A 22,540-nucleotide genomic window follows, 5' to 3' on the forward strand; every position below is an offset into this window, starting at 1 on the left:
TGACTAATCATCTGAAAATTATGGGTAATATACCCATCAATTTGACGAAATCGTTTGATAATCTTTATGGATAATATACCCATCAATTTGATGAAATTGTTGGATAATCTGAAACATTCTGGGTAAAATACCCATCAAATTATATAATCTAATTTTCAGGTTTTTTTAGTAACATTTTACCCCATCAGTTATAAAATCTCACTGATTTTCGTTATTTTTAATATCATATACCTAACTCTGAGCGAGAATCAGTAATATAAAAAAATTGTTATATATATTTTATTACCCCTCTGTCACGTTTGCCTGCCCGCGATCACGTAAGTCAGAAACAAAGGAATGGGTTAGCGCCATGTGGATGTAGACCCTGCGTCTATCGTAGTGATTCGTCTTTGTACAAGAGCCCACATCGTTAGGTGTCAAAACATGTAGACGTTGGAAGCTTTGTTCTAAGAACAAAGGACCCTCGATGCTGTTTTAAATCTCCCCGCATTGACAGATGGCCTGAGGCTCGTCTGTTAAGCTCAACCGACTGGGGTAGAATTGATATCCATTCGGAACTGAGGAAGGGTGGGGCCATCAATTCGAACCAGAATTTAACAGTCATTTGGGCTGGGAACGAATTAGTCATTGTGAAGCATCGTGCTGAGAAGTTGTAGCAATAACTCCGAGGAAGCCACTCGTGAATTGGCGGGGAAAAAAAACCTTGGTACATTCAAGGACAGGAAGCTTCGTAAGGGTCAGTGAGTTATTTGCTCGATTGTTGCAGAATGTTACGGCATTGTAATTGTAATTATGTGCAGTATGTATATTTACTTACCAGAATTGTTAGTACGTAGAATTACCTTTGTATTGTTTAATTTACATGCGTGCTTGAGAAATGAGCTATGATTATGTAGATTACTAGCTCGTAGTCAGAATTAATATTGTAATTCGCTATTTGGTTACTTCGTGGCAAACTAATGTATTTATGTTATGTTCTAGATTTTGCAATTGTTGAATTAAATTGTAACTTTGGAAATGGTTGCAGTGTGTAAATTTAAATAATATGGATATTTGAATATTTGTGTACACTTGTGGGAGTGTAATGTACAGAAATGCGTCTGATTGTTGTGATATTGTTCAGAATAATGAGATTAAGAATATATTGATGTGACGCAATTTAGTGATGTCTGTATGATAAGTAGGATACCGCTCTTTATTGCAACGTTATTTTCTATAAGAACGTGTGTGGTTTTCAATGTGCACAAATGCGTGGCCGAAGATGTAGATAGCCTCTATCTGATGATTGATTGTTGATTTAGTATGAGTGACATGGCTAATGAATCATGCTAACGTCCTTGTGTTTTCACAGGAAGCTTTTGGGGACAGAACTACCGGATAGTTAAGTCCCGAGTTTCAGAGAGACAGGATAGAACAAGGCAGTAGGCAGAGAACAAGCCTAGTTGCTAGAGAAAGAGAGAGAGAGAGAGAGAGAGAGAGAGAGAGAGAGAGAGAAGGGGGAGGAGAAAAGGAGACAAAAGGGGAAGAGGATAGGAAGAATCGCAGTACGGAGAAAGCCGGAAGGAGGAAAGGAATTAGCAGAGTAGAGCACAGATGAGTAGAAACCAAGTACAGGGGAAAGCCATCTCACACTATAATCATGTGATGAAATAGGTTGTCACATGGTCGAGAGGAAGAAGATTGGTTGAGAAATTAATATAGTTTAAATTGTATTAAATTGTTATTCTTTTGAATTTCACCTTTGTGTTGTTAATAATTTAATTGTCGGTATTGCTGACGGGGGGGGGGGCTGGGAGCTTTGCCTCTCTCTATCACTAATTTCACCTCCTATAAAAACGAGCCAGGGTGGGAATTCCATAGTAATTCAAATAAATATTGGGAGCACCCCACCCCCAACTCATAACTGAGCATTCGTAGAACGCCACACCCTGATTATGAACCAGGATTGAAAATCAATAAATAACGTGAAAATCTATGATCTCACAAATTTATATTCAGATTTTCCTGTCTCAAATCAAGCAAGTGTCCAGATTGGTCAGTAAGTCTGAACTGTATCCTTGATAATAGCGGATTATAACATCGCAAATAGACTGGATTAATAGGTTCTTGTACAATCAAATATCCAGGAGGTACTCGAGCCATCAATGTATACAGAAGATATCCTTGCTGAGCCTGATTCGAGTTTTCAAGATCGATCTGATAGCTGCCGTCAGTTGCATCACATACAAGATTAACTGCGATCGTTGAAGTTATATTTACAATTCCTGGTGAAATATGACCTCCGCCACCGTACTGATCATTATTAAGTTTGAGAATTGCTAGAGGGGGTTGTTTTTGTGTTTTTTTACCTCCATGACTCGATAATTTTAGGTAAGTTTTCATTGACAAGATCGTTGACAGATTTTTCTAGTTCGTCTGTATTAAACCCTCGTACCACAAATTTGGGTAATTCCACTTCGGTTATTTTATAATGATTGAGAAATAATTTCCTAAGTGTTATTTTTTGAAGTTCTTCTCTCATATTAACTAAAGTATCACCACATCTTTTTATTGGGGAAAATCACATTTGCAACGATAATTTTATTGATATAATCAAGATCTGATGCAAGCTGATTTAGATACTGTATTGTTTCAATAATCTGTTGCTTCAGATCAATATTATAATACTGTGAGGTACTGTAAAATAAATTTTGTAGATCACCAAATATCCGTTGATGTTCAGGTTTAATTTTGTCAGAAAATGCGTTAATACAATCATTATGAATTAAAAGTTTTCGGATCAATATCATGCATAGTTCTTCCTAACCAAGAAATATTTTCACATTACCTAGACAAATGCTAAAAGCTTTGGCTTTTCACCAACTTTTTAGACAGATTAGATTTAATTTTTTTTTTATAAAATTATTTTAAGTGTCTTCAAGGCACTTTTAACATATTATTGGTGTTATCATGCCAAGGAAATGAGGTCTAAGTTACTTTCCCAAGGACCCACCACACTCTAGATTAACCTTGATTACTTTTTGTTCTGACTTTTGTCGTCAATAAATAAACAAGATCAACAAAAGTAGGTCTCTAGTCAAACATGAAATTGTTTGTAAATTATTCTGGAAGACTTAAGTTATTTTCATGAAAATGGGGAGTCAGGGGTACTGAAAACAGAAAGCGATTGTACCAAAAGACATTTTATGTCCAATTGTCAAAACCAGCACAACAACAGCAAACATTTACTCTAATTTACCACTCACACCTACTAATTCAACGTCATTACTGTCATTAACATCATTTCATTCAGCAAGATTTACAAGTTTCATGCAGCTAAAGAACTGTGCAATCATGAGGAATAATTCTTCCTGGATTTATGATATCATACAATCAAACAATGTTTAACATGTTTAAACAAATCATATCATTGTAATCTACAAGAGAGGGAGCTCATTTGGGCCTCAAGAAGGGGAACTAACTTGTATTGGGAAACCAATGTAAGGGATCAAGGGTGATGTTTCCTCTAATGGATGACATGGACTGCAGTAATTCTAATTAAATCAAGGTTTCATTAATGTTTACAATAAATCTGGATAAAACCCAAGCTTCCATAATAAAGTCATGCTGCAGACATAGTGGGGATCAAACAACAAAAGGCCATCAGTCTAGTGAAGGAGCACATGGAATGCTTGAAATTAAACTTATTCAAGGACTTGTCAATATAAAGCTGTGTGATAAAGTTTGGTTACACATTAATGAGCCCAGGAGACATTCTCCCACCCAGAAGTGTCTCCCACCCAGAAGTGTCCCACTAACACCATAATGAGCCCAGGGGGCATTCTCTCACCCAGAAGTGTCCCACTAAATCAAACAAATCTCCATAAGTGTGCAATGGACAAGAGATGTGCACAAACTTTGGATTATTATGCTTGTGCTAAGTTAAGTTTAGTAAAGTTCAATGAATAACTCTTGTGAATGATGTGAGAGGTTGGAACACAAAATCTGTATTGAGCTACATAACAAATCCAGCAGAAAATAAACAACTGATCTGGGGACATAACTTCTGTAAAGTTCAAGAAACAGTAGCAAAGTTATGCTGTGGAAACCAAAGTCAACAAAAATAACTCTGGAAATCAAATTCTTTTGAGGCTTTAACAATAAAGCTGCAAACAAACTTTCATTAAAATTGATGTTATCTTGAGAAAAAAAAACGATGATGGGCAAAATACATGATTATTACTGGACTCTTCTGAATTTGTCAAATTAATAAATATACATTTACATTTTGGAACTTTATGTATTGTGCAAGGGAATATATACATTAAAAAAATAAAAGAAAACCCACTAAAATATTTATCAAAAATCTATCTCAACCTTCTCTGATACTGTCATTCACCAATGAGAATAGAAGAAAAAAAAATGTATTGTCGAACACCAAGAACAAACAAAATGTTATGAACATGGCATTTACATTTCTAACAAGATAAGCGCAAACACATCATCTATTTTCCAATATACCAGATAAGCGCAAACACATCATGTATTTTCCAATATACAAGATAAGCACAAACACGTCATGTATTTTCCAATATACAAGACTGCTGCAAGACTGGTTAATTTTCAATTAATTCTGGAAGGGTTCATAATATATCACAGGATAGGCACTGTTCCTATTAACTTCATACCGTCTTTCATCAGCTGCCACGTAAAGGTCAGCATGTGATACATAATGAAATATCTAACAAAATACAATAATATTTATTACTGTACATACTTCATAGTTCAAACTGTTTATTTTATATAAAGAAATGAGTACATTTTTATTTCCAGTAGACTCAGCTATATCACAAGTTATTTTCTAACAGTGATTCAACTTTCAAATAATATATCAATCATGACATGGAAATTCAGACTTCAAGATAGTGATGAGGGCCACACTCGGGGTTTCATTCTGTGTAGACTTTATCAAAAACAGTACAATATAATGAACATGAAGACAACAAAGACTACGTTTTTGTAACATAAATTGATTATTTGCATTTTTCCTTCTAAAATCAACCTGGTTACTAACAATCCATTTACTATGCAATTATAACAAGAAACTGAAATATATCAGTTGGAGAAGACACATATCTCCACACTGGCAGTACGTACTACTTTTATTACCAAAGTGGTGATATCACTTTTGTTAACACTTTCTTCCCACACTGCCGTTATGTTATTACAACTTGCATTTCCATATTGAGGCCTATTTAATTTAACTTCTTCTCCCTTCCTCCCATCCTATGTCTGTCAAACAGCACAAGGTTTTAAGAAAAAACAGCACAAGGTTTTAAGAAAAAAATCTTCATTAAATATAATACTGTAGACCCAATTGAAAATGTAAGCAAGCGTGGTCGCATAATTCCTGTCTAAATGCAGAAAAAAATAAATCTTTAGAGGTCAACTCACAATCAACAAAATAGTCTGTGTTTAAATTTTTTATATCTGTTGGAAAAAAAAGTCTTTATTTTTGTATTAAAACTGACATTAATTTGACAAAATACAAAATCTGAAGCATTATGTATAGGTGCTAAATTTTTTGAAGAAAAAAAAAACAATCCCTCTCCTAAAGTACTATAAAATTTCAAAGCTGCTTTTCATCAACATAGTAATAGTCTTTAATAGCACTGGCACAGGATGAAAATGATTCCTGCATAAATAAACTTTTGCCTTGAATAATGAATAATAATAATAGTAATAAGAAACACTATGTTTGCTTTAAGTGAAAGGAAATATTTCACTCATAATGTGGAAACATTCTGTATTGACAAAGGTGGTGAAGCTACTTGTGACAAAACAATGTTTCTCCCCCACTCATGAAATATTTTCTCATATCCTCCATATCACAAGGAAAATGGGGAAAAGTTGATTCTTAAATTAAACATATAAAGTTGGATATCAGGGGCCATGCTACCAGGCAATGTAAACGACTCAGTTGCCCAAGAAATTAAAACTTCATCTTTTACTGTCAGGAAAACGAAAACGACTTAACCCTGTGATTTTTTTAAGATGTACATAGAATGATCATAGCTTCTGAGATGCTCCCATGCCTTAGCCAGTTATTACCAGTTTTGTGTTGTAGCTCAAGGCCAAATGTAAGCATCAAGACATAAAAAAGCTGGTGTTGATTTTAACTGACTGACCATTAACTGTTCCTATGTTATCACAGATATGTTATATATCATTGGCCAGTTTCCACAAGTTATCATTTGATGATAAAAACATACAAATTTGTGTTTCAAAACTTAAACAACAGTGTGTAAATAGCAATATGTGTTTCAAGATTAGAATCAGTGACCTGAAGATTTCAACAGCTGTGTGTGCATAATTTTCTTCATAAAATCAGTTTCCTTTTGGGGGAAATAATGGCGGACATCACTGTGTTTGTGAAGTACAACTCTGTTCGAATGTCTGTTTTTGTAAATATTCGGGTAAATATGTTATGGAAAATATTCAAGTCTTAGCAGAGTCTAAATATCATGTTATTGAAGATTTGGCATACAAATGCAACTAAGGTGCCAAACATATGGGACAGAACTATGTTGTGGAATTTGAGTAGCGCTGTAAAGTCAAAGCTGTTTTTGTGAAATTATAGGGACAAAAAGCAGCAAAGCAAATACTATTTAACCAATGCCTGACGTTGCTATGCGTACACAGACAAATAATAAAACCACAAATTGCAATCAATCCTTTCAATGGACAGTTGTAATGAATATAAACTGTGAGTGGTTTCATTAAGAAAGCTCTTCTTTCTAAAAATTGATGCACTCATGTCAGATGTTTCAATTAGGTTGGAAAGGTTTTAGTTCATTCATATACAGACTTTAATGCTTCAGGATGTTAATTATGAATAGTTATGGTAATGTTTTATCAGTAACAAAGTAACTGAGATAAACAACATGGTATAAAGATGTGTGCATTTGTTCTCATGTACATCTTATAGGGGTTGTTTCAAACAAGTTTATAAATGTTTTTCAACTGCCATTTTATAGCAAACTTTTATAAAGTGAAAAAAAAAAAAATTCTTGTTTAAGGATAGTTCATTAAGCATTTTTCCTAACTTGCAACAATACTGTAATCTAGTTGCCACCATCAGTTAAAAAATTCATTACAATACATAGCTTCTACAGTACTCTTAAGTCATACGTCCAAAACAAATGCATATGAATATGTTAATTTTTATATGCATACAAAATGTGTTTATAATATACACACAACTCAGAAAGTTTCTTCTTCAAAATAAAATGAAACATTGCTTAAAAGCAGTATTAAATCCTGATATGCATACTGAAAAACTGAGAGCACAATTCAAATAAGAGCATAAAAGCACATACATGTACACACAATATATATATATATATATATATATATATATATATATATATATATATATATATATATATATATATATATATCTTTCACTTCTCCCTGTTCAGCTCTCACTTCTGCCTGTTCTGTCCAAAAGCAGAAGTCACTTCCCACTAAAATTCAAGTCTAGCTTGACCCCTGGCATATGTGATAAATAAGATAGTAGGATTCTTGGTTGGAACATTCAGCATTTATTGGTCAGTGTGAAAGAAATGGGGCAGATGCCTTTCCCAAAGACATATTAAGGCAGCTGACCAAGGATGCTTGAACAACTGAGCTATCAGAGCTTCTACAAGAAATCAAGTTAGTAAAATGAAATTTTTAAAAACATTGTATCCAAGAGCCAGCCAAATCTACCATATGCTCCAATAAAATAACAGTAACTGCCACTAAGTAAATCCATTAAAATGAAAGGAAAAGATCACAACATTACAATGGCCACTCTTATTTTTTAAAGGGTTGTCAAAGATGTGACACATTACTAGACAATCATTAACTCCACCCTTTTAATGGACTGACAAAGATGAGACACATTACTAGACAATCATTAATTCCACCCTCTTGAATACCGATTTTTATTATAAACTGAACATCAAATAGACTTTCAAAATTTGAAGTCTGATATTTGAAAAAGGATGTTTGATTTAAATCTACTACTTTGAAAACTGGCAACATACTTGTTATATCATTTTTAAATGGTACATTTATATCACTGTTATTCAATATGCCTGTGTGAAAGCCACATTCTCCTTTCTATGGAATGTTCTTATTGCTATTTCAATTGGTATAATTTTTTAACAGTATTGAAACCTTTTTGAAATTAAGGGAAATCTTCTGGAAACAAGTAATTTATAGTTTTATAAATGTTTCACAATAAAATTTTCCACTGAATGCAACATGCTCAATCCAACCCAAACTTCTGTATTTATATTTTACAGTCCTGTAAGTCAAAGTCATCCACATCTGCGATTTAAGATATTGTGGAAAGCCTTTGACATTATTCATGTTTTAAATGTCATGATGGCCATAAGCAGATAACAAAACCACACATAATGGTTACAAAAATTGACAATCTCAAGAATGAATGCACATCTTTTTATTATAAAATCTTTCTTCTGATCAATTTGTACAAGTTTTCAAGTTTAAAGTATACTATGCTGGCTTCAAAATACTTACAATATGTAATTGAACCTTTTTGATTGAAAATGAGTTGTATGCCTCATTGTTTCCAATTTGAACCATATAGCCATATATTTGTACAGAGGTGCTGTTAAATACACATATATACATGCTTTTTTTTCCTTTCCAATATTAGGTGCTATATGTGCAGGCATATAAAAATCAGCTGGCACTTTTCATTAGAATGTCAAAAACATAATCTTTCCACAACTTCAAATGAAGACATTTACTATTCAGCTGGCACTTTTCATTAGAATGTCAAAAACATAATCTTTCCACAACTTCAAATGAAGACATTTACTATTCAGCTGGCACTTTTCATTAGAATGTCAAAAACATAATCTTTCCACAACTTCAAATGAAGACATTTACTATTCAGCTGGCACTTTTCATTAGAATGTCAAAAACATAATCTTTCCACAGCTTCAAATGAAGACATTTACTATTCAGCTCAAATCAAATACTGAGTGGCAGAATTTCTTTGTAATAGGCAAGACAGTTTTAATAAGCTTTCAGTTTATTATTGAATCAACAGATCTACTGTTGTAAATTATATATGAAGATCTGTTTTCTTGTACAAATATTGCTCCAACAAGGTTGGCCCCATTAGTTACAATTTTGACTAGATGCATGCACAAATACTGTACAAAACCATGTCTGACCATAGATGACTGAAACAACTGTACCAGACACCTGCTTTCAAGTATTACGAAGAGAAATGCCTGTTAACAGAATGCAATAATAACTTCAGAATCCTATTGAAGGACACAATGTGGATACCAAGTATTGAAATGACATTAAAATACAGATGTGGATACCCATGTAATGTAATAGAAAATTTGATTCCTATTTTTAAAAATTCAAGTTTATATTTGAAAGTAGAGTGGAGCCAAACTACAAAATGACAAATTCAGATAACGACTAATATTCTTGCTGTCAATATTTACACGAGCCTGTCTTAATTTCAACTGTTTTGAAAAATGGCAGATTGTAAAAACAACACATCAATCAGTTTCCAGGTCCAAATTGTTTTAAATGTTGAAAAATCTTTACTTGCCTTTGAAATAATTAAAATGTTGTTGGATCAATTCACAATAAACACTAAAATTAATTATCTTTGCAAAACAATATTTCCTTAAGCAATAAAATCTCTTGAAATAAGCTTACAATCATCAGCTGTCCCAATGTTATTTTTGAACTAAGACAACTATTTCAGTCGGTAGGCAATTACTGAGTAACATTTCTCTGCAATAGCCATTTTGTATCAGTAATACAGTAAATAATGTTGGGGATTTGTTTTATTAATGAGATATCTGCCGATGGTTGAAGGATGAATATGCCATTTTATGCTAAAATCCATGTAAATTTTCAGTTAAAATATTGTGAAATAAGATCAAAACTCAAAGCCACATTTTTTAAACATGAAAGCCATTAAGAAATATTGGCCCAAAGTTGAACTGCAATCTCTTAGTATAGATTTATTTAAGGGGCTAGGCAATAAAAACTCTGTCTTTACTCTGAACATAATATTTCAAATGGTTTTAACCCACTGGAGTATCAGGCATTTATCATTCTATGTTCTGTTCTAATGCAACTCACTTGTCCCAAATTTTTCAGTAAATTATGTTTCTTCTTGAATACTTAACCTATCATATTACTGTTAGGAATATAAGCCCTACTACCTGTCTAATCCAGCCCCCAAATAAATAAATGCATCTTTTCTGAATTATGTGGACAAAGGGCAATAACTCTTGTCCATTAAATCTCCTTGCCACCTACTGATGTGCAGAACATTGCATAATGGAATGCTCACAATAATAAACAATGGCCATCCAAAGTTATTCTGCTAAGACATGATGATAAATTTGTGAAATCTGTCTATAAGAATTTACCATATTTTGAAAAACATTGCCCATGCCAATTATTGCCTTGATCATATATCTACAAACTAAATCTATAAGGCCTCTAAATATATTAGTCATTAAAAATATTCAGAAATTAAGAAAACTACAAGTTACAATAAGATTAAATTGTCTGCTTTATCCTTAATTCATTAAAAGCAATTTAGGTTTTGACCTACATACAAAATTCTAAACTTATACCACTTTAGTTTGCCTAAACACGATCACAAAAGGTACTGGAAAATAATTCTGAATTTAAAGAGTAATTTCCCAGAAATAGTAATATCAAAGCAAAAATATTTGAATAAATGTTTTTTCATTAAAGATTCATATAGCTTCAATGTATTTACTTTGTTAACGGCATATTACAAAGGATGGGTTGAATTTTGGAAACTGCCTTCTCATTTTAGTCTGACAAACTAAACTAAAATTGTTGGTAAAAAAGTTAATATAAACAAAAAACTGCACTTGAATAAATCTGTTAGTGAAAAACAAAAAAATATAAACAAAACAAGAAGATAATAAATGGAAGTTTATGCAGAAAATTTTAATCATTCCCCAATTTTGCCAGCATGCAATAATTTTTCTTGAATAATAATATCATAATCGTGATTTGATTCAAACTTACATGTAAATAAATCTGAGTAATTCCATGCTCTACATGAACGAAGGCAAATGACTGTACATAATTTATTTTCAATATCCAATACGTTCCTTCCCCTATAAACATAGCTAATATAATAAACAAATAACAATTTGTGTTATTAAAACACATGCCCCAACAGTTCACTGCAGCCAAATAAATCAAAGTCCAAATAGTTTATTAAAAAAATACATATGAAAATGCTTCTAATCAAGTCATCACATCACATTCAAACATGCCTATCAAATTGTATTTCCTATTACAAATGATTTTTGTGTGGTCATGCTAAAATTTTATCAAAAGTCTAAACGTACGAAAGTCAAAAACCTGTAACAAATTGAAAAGCTTTTTTTTAGTAAAATCTAACAAGGTCATCAACAGATGAATTTAATCATGCCTACCAATTTGCATCTATTGTTTGTCTGCACAATCATCGAACAAGGTTTTACAAAATAATCCAGAAGTTAAACAACAAAATAAAGTTAAATTTATTAAAGAAATGCTCCAATGAACTCAGTATCTAACCTGCATCCATATACTTGTCCATATAACCACTCCACTGTACCCATTCTTATCTACATCCATATCCTTGTCCACATAATCAATGCACTGTACCCATTCTTATCTACATCCACATCCATATAACCACTCCACTGTACCCAGTCTTTCCTACATCCATATCCTTGTCCATATAACCACTCCACTGTACCCAGTCTTTCCAACATCCATATCCTTGTCCATATAACCATTCCACTGTACCCATTCTTATCTACATCCTTATCCTTGTCCATATAACCATTCCATTGTACCCATTCTTATCTATATCCATATCCTTGTCCATATAACCACTCCACTGTACCCAGTCTTACCAACATCAATATCCTTGTCGATATAACCACTCCACTGTACCCAGTCTTACCTACATAATATCCTTGTCCATATAACCACAGCACTGGACCCAGTATAACTTGCATCCATATCCTTTTCTATATAACCACTGCACTGCATCCAGTCTTACCTACATCCATAGCCTTGTCCATATAACCACTCCACTGTACCCAGTCTTACCAACATCCATACCCTTGTCTGTGTAACCACTCCAATGTGGACAGTGTCTTACCTGCATCCATATCCTTGTCTGTGTAACAACTCCAATGTAGACAGTGTCTTACCTGTATCCACATCCTTATCTGTATAACCATTCCAATGTAGACAGTGTCTTACCTGTATCCACATCCTTATCTGTATAACCATTCCAATGTAGACAGTGTCTTACCTGCATTCATAGCCTTGTCCATATAACCAGTGTATCTGACTTTCAAAATCTTTCACACAAAATGTTTACCTCTTTTTAATGTTATGCTTAGGCAGTGAGAAGCAAACAGGAAGTCCTAACATATCAGGGTATAAATCTGAGACTCATTATCTGAGAGGCAAACAGGAAGTCCTAACATATCAGGGTATAAATCCGAGTCTCATTATCTGAGAGGCAAACAGGAAGTCCTAACATATCAGGGTATAAATCTGAGATCCATTATCTTCAAGTTTCAGTACATTATAGCCACTGATGTTGAAGATATGAGACTTTCCAAGAAATTAATGCCAAACTTTAACATTATTTACAACTAGGAAACATGCTTTCTGCTTCAGCATGTGAGACAGACAAGACAGAAAACCCAAATTCTGATCCTAAAAAAAATAAAGCATAGGACCTGAATATTACAAGTGTTGGTTCGCAGTTCTCTGCTCTTGGGTTTGATCCTTACTACTATCATATGTGATCATAATAAGTTTGGTGCAATTTCTCCAGTTTCCTCTACTTCTAGAACCACAGCAAACTGCCTCCTTTGATGTCGAAATACTTCCTCCAAGTTTCTTCTCATATATTCCTGATGTAGCCTCTAGCGAAGAGTTGCAAAATATGTGATTGATGTTTTCATTTTGGATAATTATCTGTGGCATTTCTTATTCCCTAATGGCATAATAAATCCCAGCATATAAATTTTAGACCTATTGTAATATTATATCCAAGTTTCAGTTAAATGCAGCAACATATGTAGAATGTACGCAACTGTAAAATGTAGTAACACTGAACTTTAACATTATTTACAATAATGAAAGATGTTTTCTGCTAACAAAGGCAAGAAAGAAACTTGTCTGCATGCAATCTTTAGATCTACCATAAAATTATACAAAGTTTCTGCTGAATGTAGCAACAAACATGTGACTTTCAAAATCTTTAACACAAAACATTAATATTGTTCACAATGATGAAATGAAGTTTCTTTGAAAGCAAGATCACTATAATATTCTTAAGTTTCAGTTGAATGCAGCCACTGTTGTAGAAGACTTTCAAAAACATCAATCCAAAATTTTAACCATCTTCACCATGATGTTTTTGCAGGCGAGATAGACAAAACAGGACATCAAAGCATATCACAGCATAAACTTTAAACGTGTAGTTATATTTTCAAAGAGTTTCACTTGATTGCAGGAACTGACGAAGAAGCCTTCTGACTTTCAAAAACTTTACACAAAACTTTTAATGCTGCTCATGCCATTGCTGATGGAAAAGTGATTGCTACACGCTAATACAAACAACCAAATTGAAATAATGCCATAAGCTCATGAAAATCTAACTATAATGTTTATATACTTCCACTGATTGACTATTGTTCAACCATATGGGTTAATCTGACTAGTTCCCAACTAGACAGAATTCATGAGCTTCAAAAGTATGCAGCTCATCTGATTCTTGATGTCCCCTCTGATGCATCATCATCATCAGACATGTCCCCTCTGATGCATCATCATCATCATCATCATCATCAGACATGTCCACTTTGATGCATCATCATCATCAGACATGTCCCCTTTGATGCATCATCATCATCATCATCAGACATGTCCCCTTTGATGCATCATCATCATCAATGTCCCCTTTGATGCATCATCATCATCAATGTCCCTTTTGATGCATCATCATCATCAGACATGTCCCTTTTGATGCATCATCATCAGACATGTCCCCTTTGATGCATCATCATCATCAGACATGTCCCTTTTGATGCATCATCATCATCATCATCAGACATGTCCCCTTTGATGCATCATCATTATCAGATTTATTCACAGATGTTAAATGGTTAAGAACAGATGAAAGAATAAATTTTCTGAAAGTAGTTCTGGTTTTTAAATGTATCAAAGGAAAATATTTCAGAGTAGATAAGTTTTAACAACAATTAAACATTATGAAAACCTTACACTGAAAATTTCAAAGGAAGTCTACAGTATTCATTGGCTAACATACAGAACTCTCTTCCTACTCATATTGACCTGCTGATGCACTTAAATCAAAAAATAAATTATGCATTATTTAAAACCTGCATATTAATAAACTATTGAGATAAATGTAAGTTCAACATACAAGTTCTGCAATTTATTGCAATATTACTTAACAAATTTATCACTTGCTTGTTTTTATGTCTTTTATATTAGCATATTTATGACGGTATGTAAAAAAATGTCTTATATAATATATAACTCAGTGTATAAACCTCTCTCTACTTCTGTACCTAATTACATTTGATGACAAAGTATAACACCAATATAAAATTAACTACATGCCACATCTGTAGAGAACAGCCTAAGGGATTCTCTAAGAAGAAGTGATATTAACCTCTGGATCTGGCTTAAAGGCATTAAAAAAATATGTTAAAGAGATAAAACAAAAATTTATATCTGCAGTTAAATCCTTCTATTTTTTTGAATGTATTTGATAATGTATTTGTTTGTGTGTTAACTTGTGAATAATTTTTTCGAGAGAGATGGATGGATAGACAAAGGTAACATAGCATGTGCTAACATTCTTGTGGTCAGGCATAAAAACAACTACTGTACTGCAAACATTCTTCAGAAAAATATAAACACTATCCTTTCTTTAAAGCTCTGATTTTTGCTTTTGAAACATAATAATTGCTGCTGTGTCAACTGTATAAAAATAAAATAAAAACATCACAATGCTCCTGCTCAAACAGCTGACATGTCATCTGTGGGTTGACTATATACAAAGCATAACAATGATCAACAGTCAACAAGATAAATTACAACAAATGCTATTATTGAGCATAGTTCTCAAAGAAAGCAATCTTGAGCCTCTCTATTTGGTGACAGAGCTTGACTGCTGGTCCAAGCTTCAGCTCTAAGTATTCCTGTACTGCTGGAAGAGTAAGAAGGAGCAAGGCCTGACCATCTATCTCCTGAAAATAAAATTAAAATTGTTTTACATTTGGTGTACAACATGTTCTATAAACTTGCACTGTAGTTGTTAGAAGATGTACAGTATAATATGGACACATTTACACTATGCTGAACAAGATATCAGAAGATTACAGTATAATATGATATGTACACTATGTTGAACAAGCTGTCAGAAGATGTACAGTATAATATGGACAAAATACACTGTTTTACAAGCTGTTAGAAGATGTACAGTATAATATGGACACCTGTACACTTTGTTGAACAAGCTGTCAGAAGATGTACAGTATAATATGGACACATGTACACTTGTTGAACAAGATGTCTGAAGATTACAGTATAATATGGACAAATGTAAACTTTGTTGAACAAGTTGTCAAAAGATTACAGTATAATATGATATGTACACTTGTTGAACAAGCTGTCAAAAGATTACAGTATAATATAATATGTACACTTGTTGAACAAGCTGTCAAAAGATTACAGTATAATATGATATGTTGAACAAACTGTCAGAATATGCAGTGTATAATATAGGCACCTGCACACTATGTTGTGATGCTCCTGACAATTCAAAATGACTTAACATGGTCAATGAAATGGATGATACTAGACAGCCCAGTAGAAAACAAGTTTGGGGGTGGGGGTGGGAGAAATTATGTTTCTCTGTGATCACATCTGGACAACAAGCTCACTACCAAGTCAAAATGATCTAGCAATCAAGATAACATTTATATATATATATATATATATATATATATATATATATATATATATATATATATATATATATATATATATATATATATATATCTATCTGTTATATAATCTTTATGAATCCTTACTGAATGTAGTAATCCGCTATCATGGACAGGGTCATTTATTCAGTTCATCACTTATTCTGCAACAAATCACAGCACATCATTATCTCTTTCTGACAATACACATGCAATAACAGCCTCATCATCATGGCTATTAACCTCTAGTTTGCACAATGAGTATTAAAACAAGATAAAAGTATTAAATGGATATTTTTCATTCTAAAGAGATGACAAAATTACCTTATGAAGGATGATACAACAAGTTAATCATAATAGAATGGTAGCCTCTCTAAATCCATATTTCATATGGGTCATGGTGTAGTCCTTTTGACAACAGATCTCCAACTAGGAGTTCCATATGAAGTCAAGTGACCCTTATATTGCCAAATCCAGTCACCACTCCAGTGGCCTAGTGGTTAGAGTGTCTGCCTCGGATGCGGGAGGTCATGGGTTTGATCCCCTGCAGAGTCATACCAAAGACTTAAAGCTGCCTCACTTGGTGCTCAGCATTAAGAGGTTAGTGTTAGGACTGGTTGGCCTGGTGTCAGGATAATATGATTGGGTGGGACATCATGCTACATGTCTGCAGCATGATGCCCCAGTGCTAGACATCACTATAAACTGCCACACTACAGACATTGTAGTGATATGACTGAAAAATTGTTAAAGCTATATTATGTTGGTGAATATTGCTCTGCCACTGGTATGTACCTGCATGTATGATGTTCCTAGTAACCTGAGCTGATTAACTCGGGGAAATAACGTATTAAAACAGCTTTCTCAACAGTAATACTGTTACTGACTGACATTAGGGTAGGGTATGTAAAAGTATTTAGCTAATACATGGAGTTTGTTCAATACTTGTCTAGAGTGATTTTGGTAACTGACTAACAGTCACACATTTGAGTAGGGTATCTAAAAGTATTTAGCTAATCCATGGGGTTTATTGAATACTTGTCTAGACTGATTTCAGTAACTGACTGACAGTCAAACATTTGAGTATGGTTTCTAAAAGTATTTAGCTAATGCGTGGTGTTCATTCAATACTCCCTTTGAGGAATACTAGCAACAGAACATGGTAAGTAAACAGAAACCAGGTAATGATCAGCAAAACTAAAAAGACTTGTAACTCCTGTTACTGACATCTTACCCTGCTTTTATTTCAGTGTGAATAATACATGCACTGACATCATATATTGTATCTTTATCAAATCTGCAGAATTTATGCAGTATTTGGCTTCAGTGGAAGCTAAAAGACAAACTTCACTGTACTCCTTGTACATTTTGTCCACACGAGCAAAAATGAGTTACACAAAAACACACACACACACACACACACACATACACACACAGTGAAAACCCCTAAAAACTGAGTCCCAAATATTTACTTCTTTGATATCAGTTGTTTTTTTCATAAGCCAAAACCTCTATACTCTAAAAATTAAAACAAATTTTAATCATTGATTTCATATTTACACTATTTTTTTTAAAAACCAGATTATTTATGGTTAACAAATACTGCAGTTTGCTTACTGTTTATAAAATGTCCCAAAGACATGTAATGCTACAACAAACTCGATGTGTGCTGATACAATTAAGGCTGACAAGGACAGGCTAATCCTAAGTCTGTGCAATATAACGCTTTTAACATAAATTATTATCTTACATGCTTGTATATAAGCCATTTAGGAAAGACTGCACATTATCTAATTGTGATAGATGCTATTCATTTGCATCAATGATTCACAGAATGATGTTGGTTTATTTGTATTTTAAATAAAACCTGGGTTTTATTAACCAGACATGTGGCATTACTTCTGATGTCCTGCTGATGGAGACTGACAAAATAGTATTCACTCAACTGATTCACAAAGAATCATTACATACAGGTATTTCATTAGCCATGACTGTCATTTTGTTGTCATTCACATGTCAAGGTGTCAGAATGTACAGCTCAGTATTGCAATATCCTTACTACATAAAATTAGCCTGAATTATCTGGAGTAATTAAACATGAATTATTGCTGATAACGTGAATCCAAAGCTATAAACATATCTCATTCCTTAAATGTTTTTAGATTAGGAGTGTTTATTAATGTGACTGGATGAGATTTTTTGAAGCAATGCATGTTGTTCAGCTACGATTTTATTAACCCTTTACTGCACATCAAAATGGAGATTTAACTTCCTGATCTGCAAAGGATTTATCCATTAATTCAGTAATTTAGCATCCCTTTTGAGTTTACTTCTTGTGCAATATTAATTTTCTTTATAGTGGTAAATTTATTATGGACACTGGATGGGTACTGAGTATATTTTATTTCAGCATGCAGGGGAAGATGTGATTGGTTGCCATGGCAACCAAATCCAGCCTAGAATTTGTAAATATCATGACAAAATTACATATTTTTAGTATTTATTTCTATTAAAAAGCTTTCTACTTTCTTGCTGAATCAGTTAGACTTTGAATATTTTCAATTTATGATTGTGAAAAGTGAGATTTTATAATTATTGGGCTTGAATTATCCAAGTTCCACCAAATAATGGCACACCAGCTGTTTTGCTTTCATTTAAGTGTTAAGATTGAACAATTAAAATCAATAAAGTTTAGGCTGTATTTTCTGTGCTTTTTCTAGGATGTGCTAACGCTGGTCTTAAACCTTTTAAATCTAAAAAAGTATTTTGGTCTAGCTTTAAATTTGATGAATTTATATCAAATAGCTTGGTTACTACGGTAGCAATAAAAATGCACTAATAATATTATGATCTTCAAGATGATTTTATATCAAATCTCCCTAATAGCAAAGCCTGTGTTCAACTTCAAAACACTTGAAAGAAAACCGATGAATGACAATTCATAAAAAGCTTGAAGGTAAAAGTTATATGCATATTTATTGACATACATACATATTATGTACTTGGGTACTGCATTATTTTGATCCAGACACAAGGAATATACCACAATGACCACTGATGAGGAACCAAGCTCTTCTATACTAAGACTAAACAATTTTATCAAGAAAACCTGAGAAGATCATGTTTTAAATGTGTTACAAGATTTTCATGTTGAGGCATACTTTAGATAAATGGGAATTACTGTATATAATCATGGATTTATGTTGCATCATTGAAGCAAACAGAATTTTTGATGAATGTCTTAAGTTTACACACAAATAAACAAACTTAAATGTATTAAACAGTCCTAAAAATTCAAGTGTGTTCTTTTAAATATATTGCTTATTCATAAAAACTGTACAAACTATTTTTTTCTTAACCCAACACACTTTAAGCATGCCATTCCATTAAATCTCTGTTTTGAATGGAATATTTGACAAACTGCTGTCTTGTAACACAATCTGACTTGTATAAACTATGTAAATGCATATGTACTCCAGATGTCAGAAAGCAGTTCAACCCAAGTTTGAAAATTATATCATCAGTACTAGTGATTAGCAGAGCATATAAATTGGCAGATTTAAAGCAATATGAATTCAAAGATTGAAATAAAAAGTATGTATTGGGATAAAAACTAACCTGGCAAAAGTATGGTACTTTGTGGCAATGAGAATTTACTTTGAATTAGGTATTATTATTATTCTACCAGGTGCAAAGAATATATTAGGAAATGTAATATGTGGTTTGTTTGGCAGCACATGGTTTTTATATGTGTTTTGGAGAACATAATCAAAAAATAAGTGTGTACACTTTTGACTTTGGGATAAAAATAAGCCCCAAAAACAGACAGTTGTCAAAATAAAGAAAAATGAACCTGACTTGTATCAGTTGCTAAAATAAATATTTGCAATGCAAGAGTGGATATGAGTTTCAAAATACCTGATATGTGTGTGTTTATTTTATATATTTATATATATGACATGGGCAATGGAAAGAGTCTCCATAAAGCTGACTTATTTTTTTTTTTAAATGCACACTGAAGTCATATAAATATAAAATTCTATGAACATCAAAATTTCAGTGGGGTATGCAATCGAGGCTTCTACTACAAAAGTAGCAACATTTTTGGATAAAGGGGTAATTTTTCAAACATAACAAAAAGGGCATACTGTGTAGGGGATGCTAGAAGGTCAGAGGGGAAGGGTATTAGAGACAAATATGGCAGGAACATCCCTTTATTTATATGCTATTTCAGTACTTAGTCAAACTTAAGGATTATGAAAAATATAAACCACTCAGCTATATACAAAATTAATTTTAGATAATGTCACAAACCATGAAATTATCCCAAAGATCAATGTCTGAATCACACTACCCAGAAGTAATGAAACGATAAAGAGGGTAAATTCATCATTGATTTCTTTGTGTCATTTTGTGGATTAAGAAGAAAATTAACACATATGGTTATCATATGATTAATCTGGCATATGAGATATTTTGCTTTGTTGGATTTGATGACCATTTTATTATGACAAAATATTAACATGGATAAACATAAGCAAATAATTTTCAGTCAAGATGAACATTAATTAAGATGAAGAATATCTTAACTGGGGACAATCGGTGGTAGTGGGAATATATGACTGAAATCTTGAAAGCCAAAAAGATGTGGAATATATTTTACTAATGTAATTGCCATATTAAATGCACTCAGTTTGTAATTGTATCACTAACTTCATTAACTTGTCCCATCACTGAAAAAGGTGACAAGAAGATCCTAATTGGATGTCTGTAAACAAGTATTTAATGAAATCTGTAATTTTGTCCCCAAAAATTATATTTCACAGAAAACAGTTTTTCATTGGTAAGAAGTGATGTAAATTCTCTGAAGTAAAGCTTTAATAAATATGACATAATGAAGATACCTGTATTTTAAAATAACTACCAACATTAACAGATAGAAAACAATTACTTTAATCTCTTACCTTTCACTAAAATTTAGATTAACTGACCAAATTATGTTACTCCTGCTGCCGAAATGATATCTTTTGATTGCACAAACAAGTCCTGTGTCTATTTCAATTCTCAAGCTTTCCTAATTGCATTGTTTAAAAATACTTGTAAGCAGTATATTCTGTATTACGTATTTTATTATACTGTATGCACTGTACTGTATTTTGTAAATCTAAAACCAGACACATCTTCTGTTAAAATCATGAAACTGAAACTTGAGTGATGTGTTGTATATACCTCACTATATTTTTATATCCATTTGATCATTGTTGTTCTTCAGTATGTTATTTAAAAACCAACAAGAAATTAATTGATCACTTCTTGTTCTTGGGAGCAGTAATCATATACTGCCGATTAAAAAAGATTCTTTGTAAACCCCTGGTGGGTTGAGTGATTGGGTGGCAATCAAGCATACAATCAGTATTGATGTGCAATATTTAGTATAATTAACGGTTTTAATGGTTTTTGAAATACAAAGTGCATCAGAATTCACTCATGATTGAGGGACATGCTATCGTGTATCAAGTTTCTTGTGAAATTAAAAAATATAACTATAATGATTTTAAAATTTTAAAATGATATGTGACATTAAATAAAGATTTAAAAGTAGTGAAACACATTTCTTTATGAGAAAATCCTACATTTTAATGCAATAAACAAGCACTGTCAATTAATGGAGTTAATCAGAATTTGCCATGCCATGTGATTAATGGTTTTTCCTTGTTTCTAAAAACAAATAGTTGAGGACTTCATTTGTATATTTTTTGTGCCAGTTAGCATTGCAATTTCCAAGTAAATGCTATTTAAATCCATATTTTTGATAAACTGGTGATTTTTGGTCATATCTCTTTGCTGTAATGACAGATATGAACTTTAGCAGTGAACACCAAGCAGTAAGTTATTTGTAGCATTTAGCCTCATTCCAATATTTGAAGTTTGGTTGAATATTCCTCTTTTTTGGTGTAACCTTGATAAGAATACTCAGGACTAGTTAAAAGAATGGCATATTCCAGTGTACACTACAAAAAAAATCTATGAAGTGTACTATTCAAAATTTCAAACGACTTCCCATCGCAACCACAAGATGCAGAACATGTTTACAACTGGCAAAAATGTTGTTACATACAATTGTTGAGTGCAGATTTAACTAAACAGCTGCTTTAATCATGCAAATAAACTAGTGATTTGGTTCATAATTATTTTCTAGATTCATTCTTGCAGCCATGTAAGTGATATTTATGTGTATACAGACTTCGTTTTGGTAGTACTGGTTATCTTAATAGAGTCTGTCATGAATGCATCATCATATAGTAAAAGGTTAAATGTTTTTTTAAAAAAACAGCTTTCTTAATTTGTTCAAATATTGTCCAAAAAGTGGTATTCTGAGACTTCAGCTCACCAATGCATCTCGTTCCACACAGCTCTGGTCATTTTTA

The 22,540-nt window shown here is 32.7% G+C and overlaps 1 protein-coding gene across 1 annotated transcript in view; it reads right to left on the minus strand.

Annotated features, from left to right (window-relative positions):
- Window positions 1–3,166: 3,166 nt before the first annotated feature.
- The window catches only part of LOC149788584 (scm-like with four MBT domains protein 1), an 88,603-nt gene continuing 69,229 nt past the window's right edge, over window positions 3,167–22,540 (minus strand). Inside the window, exon 18 of the mRNA XM_089974639.1 lies at window positions 3,167–15,374. Within this exon, the coding sequence (XP_089830765.1) occupies window positions 15,234–15,374 (141 nt within the window). The 3' untranslated portion in view covers window positions 3,167–15,233. The remainder of the gene's footprint in view (window positions 15,375–22,540) is intronic.

The sequence above is a fragment of the Sinohyriopsis cumingii genome, chromosome 11 (genome assembly GCF_028554795.1).
Source record: "Sinohyriopsis cumingii isolate HCF-2022 chromosome 11, ASM2855479v2, whole genome shotgun sequence".
In the NCBI taxonomy this organism is placed as follows: Eukaryota; Metazoa; Mollusca; class Bivalvia; order Unionida; family Unionidae; genus Sinohyriopsis; species Sinohyriopsis cumingii.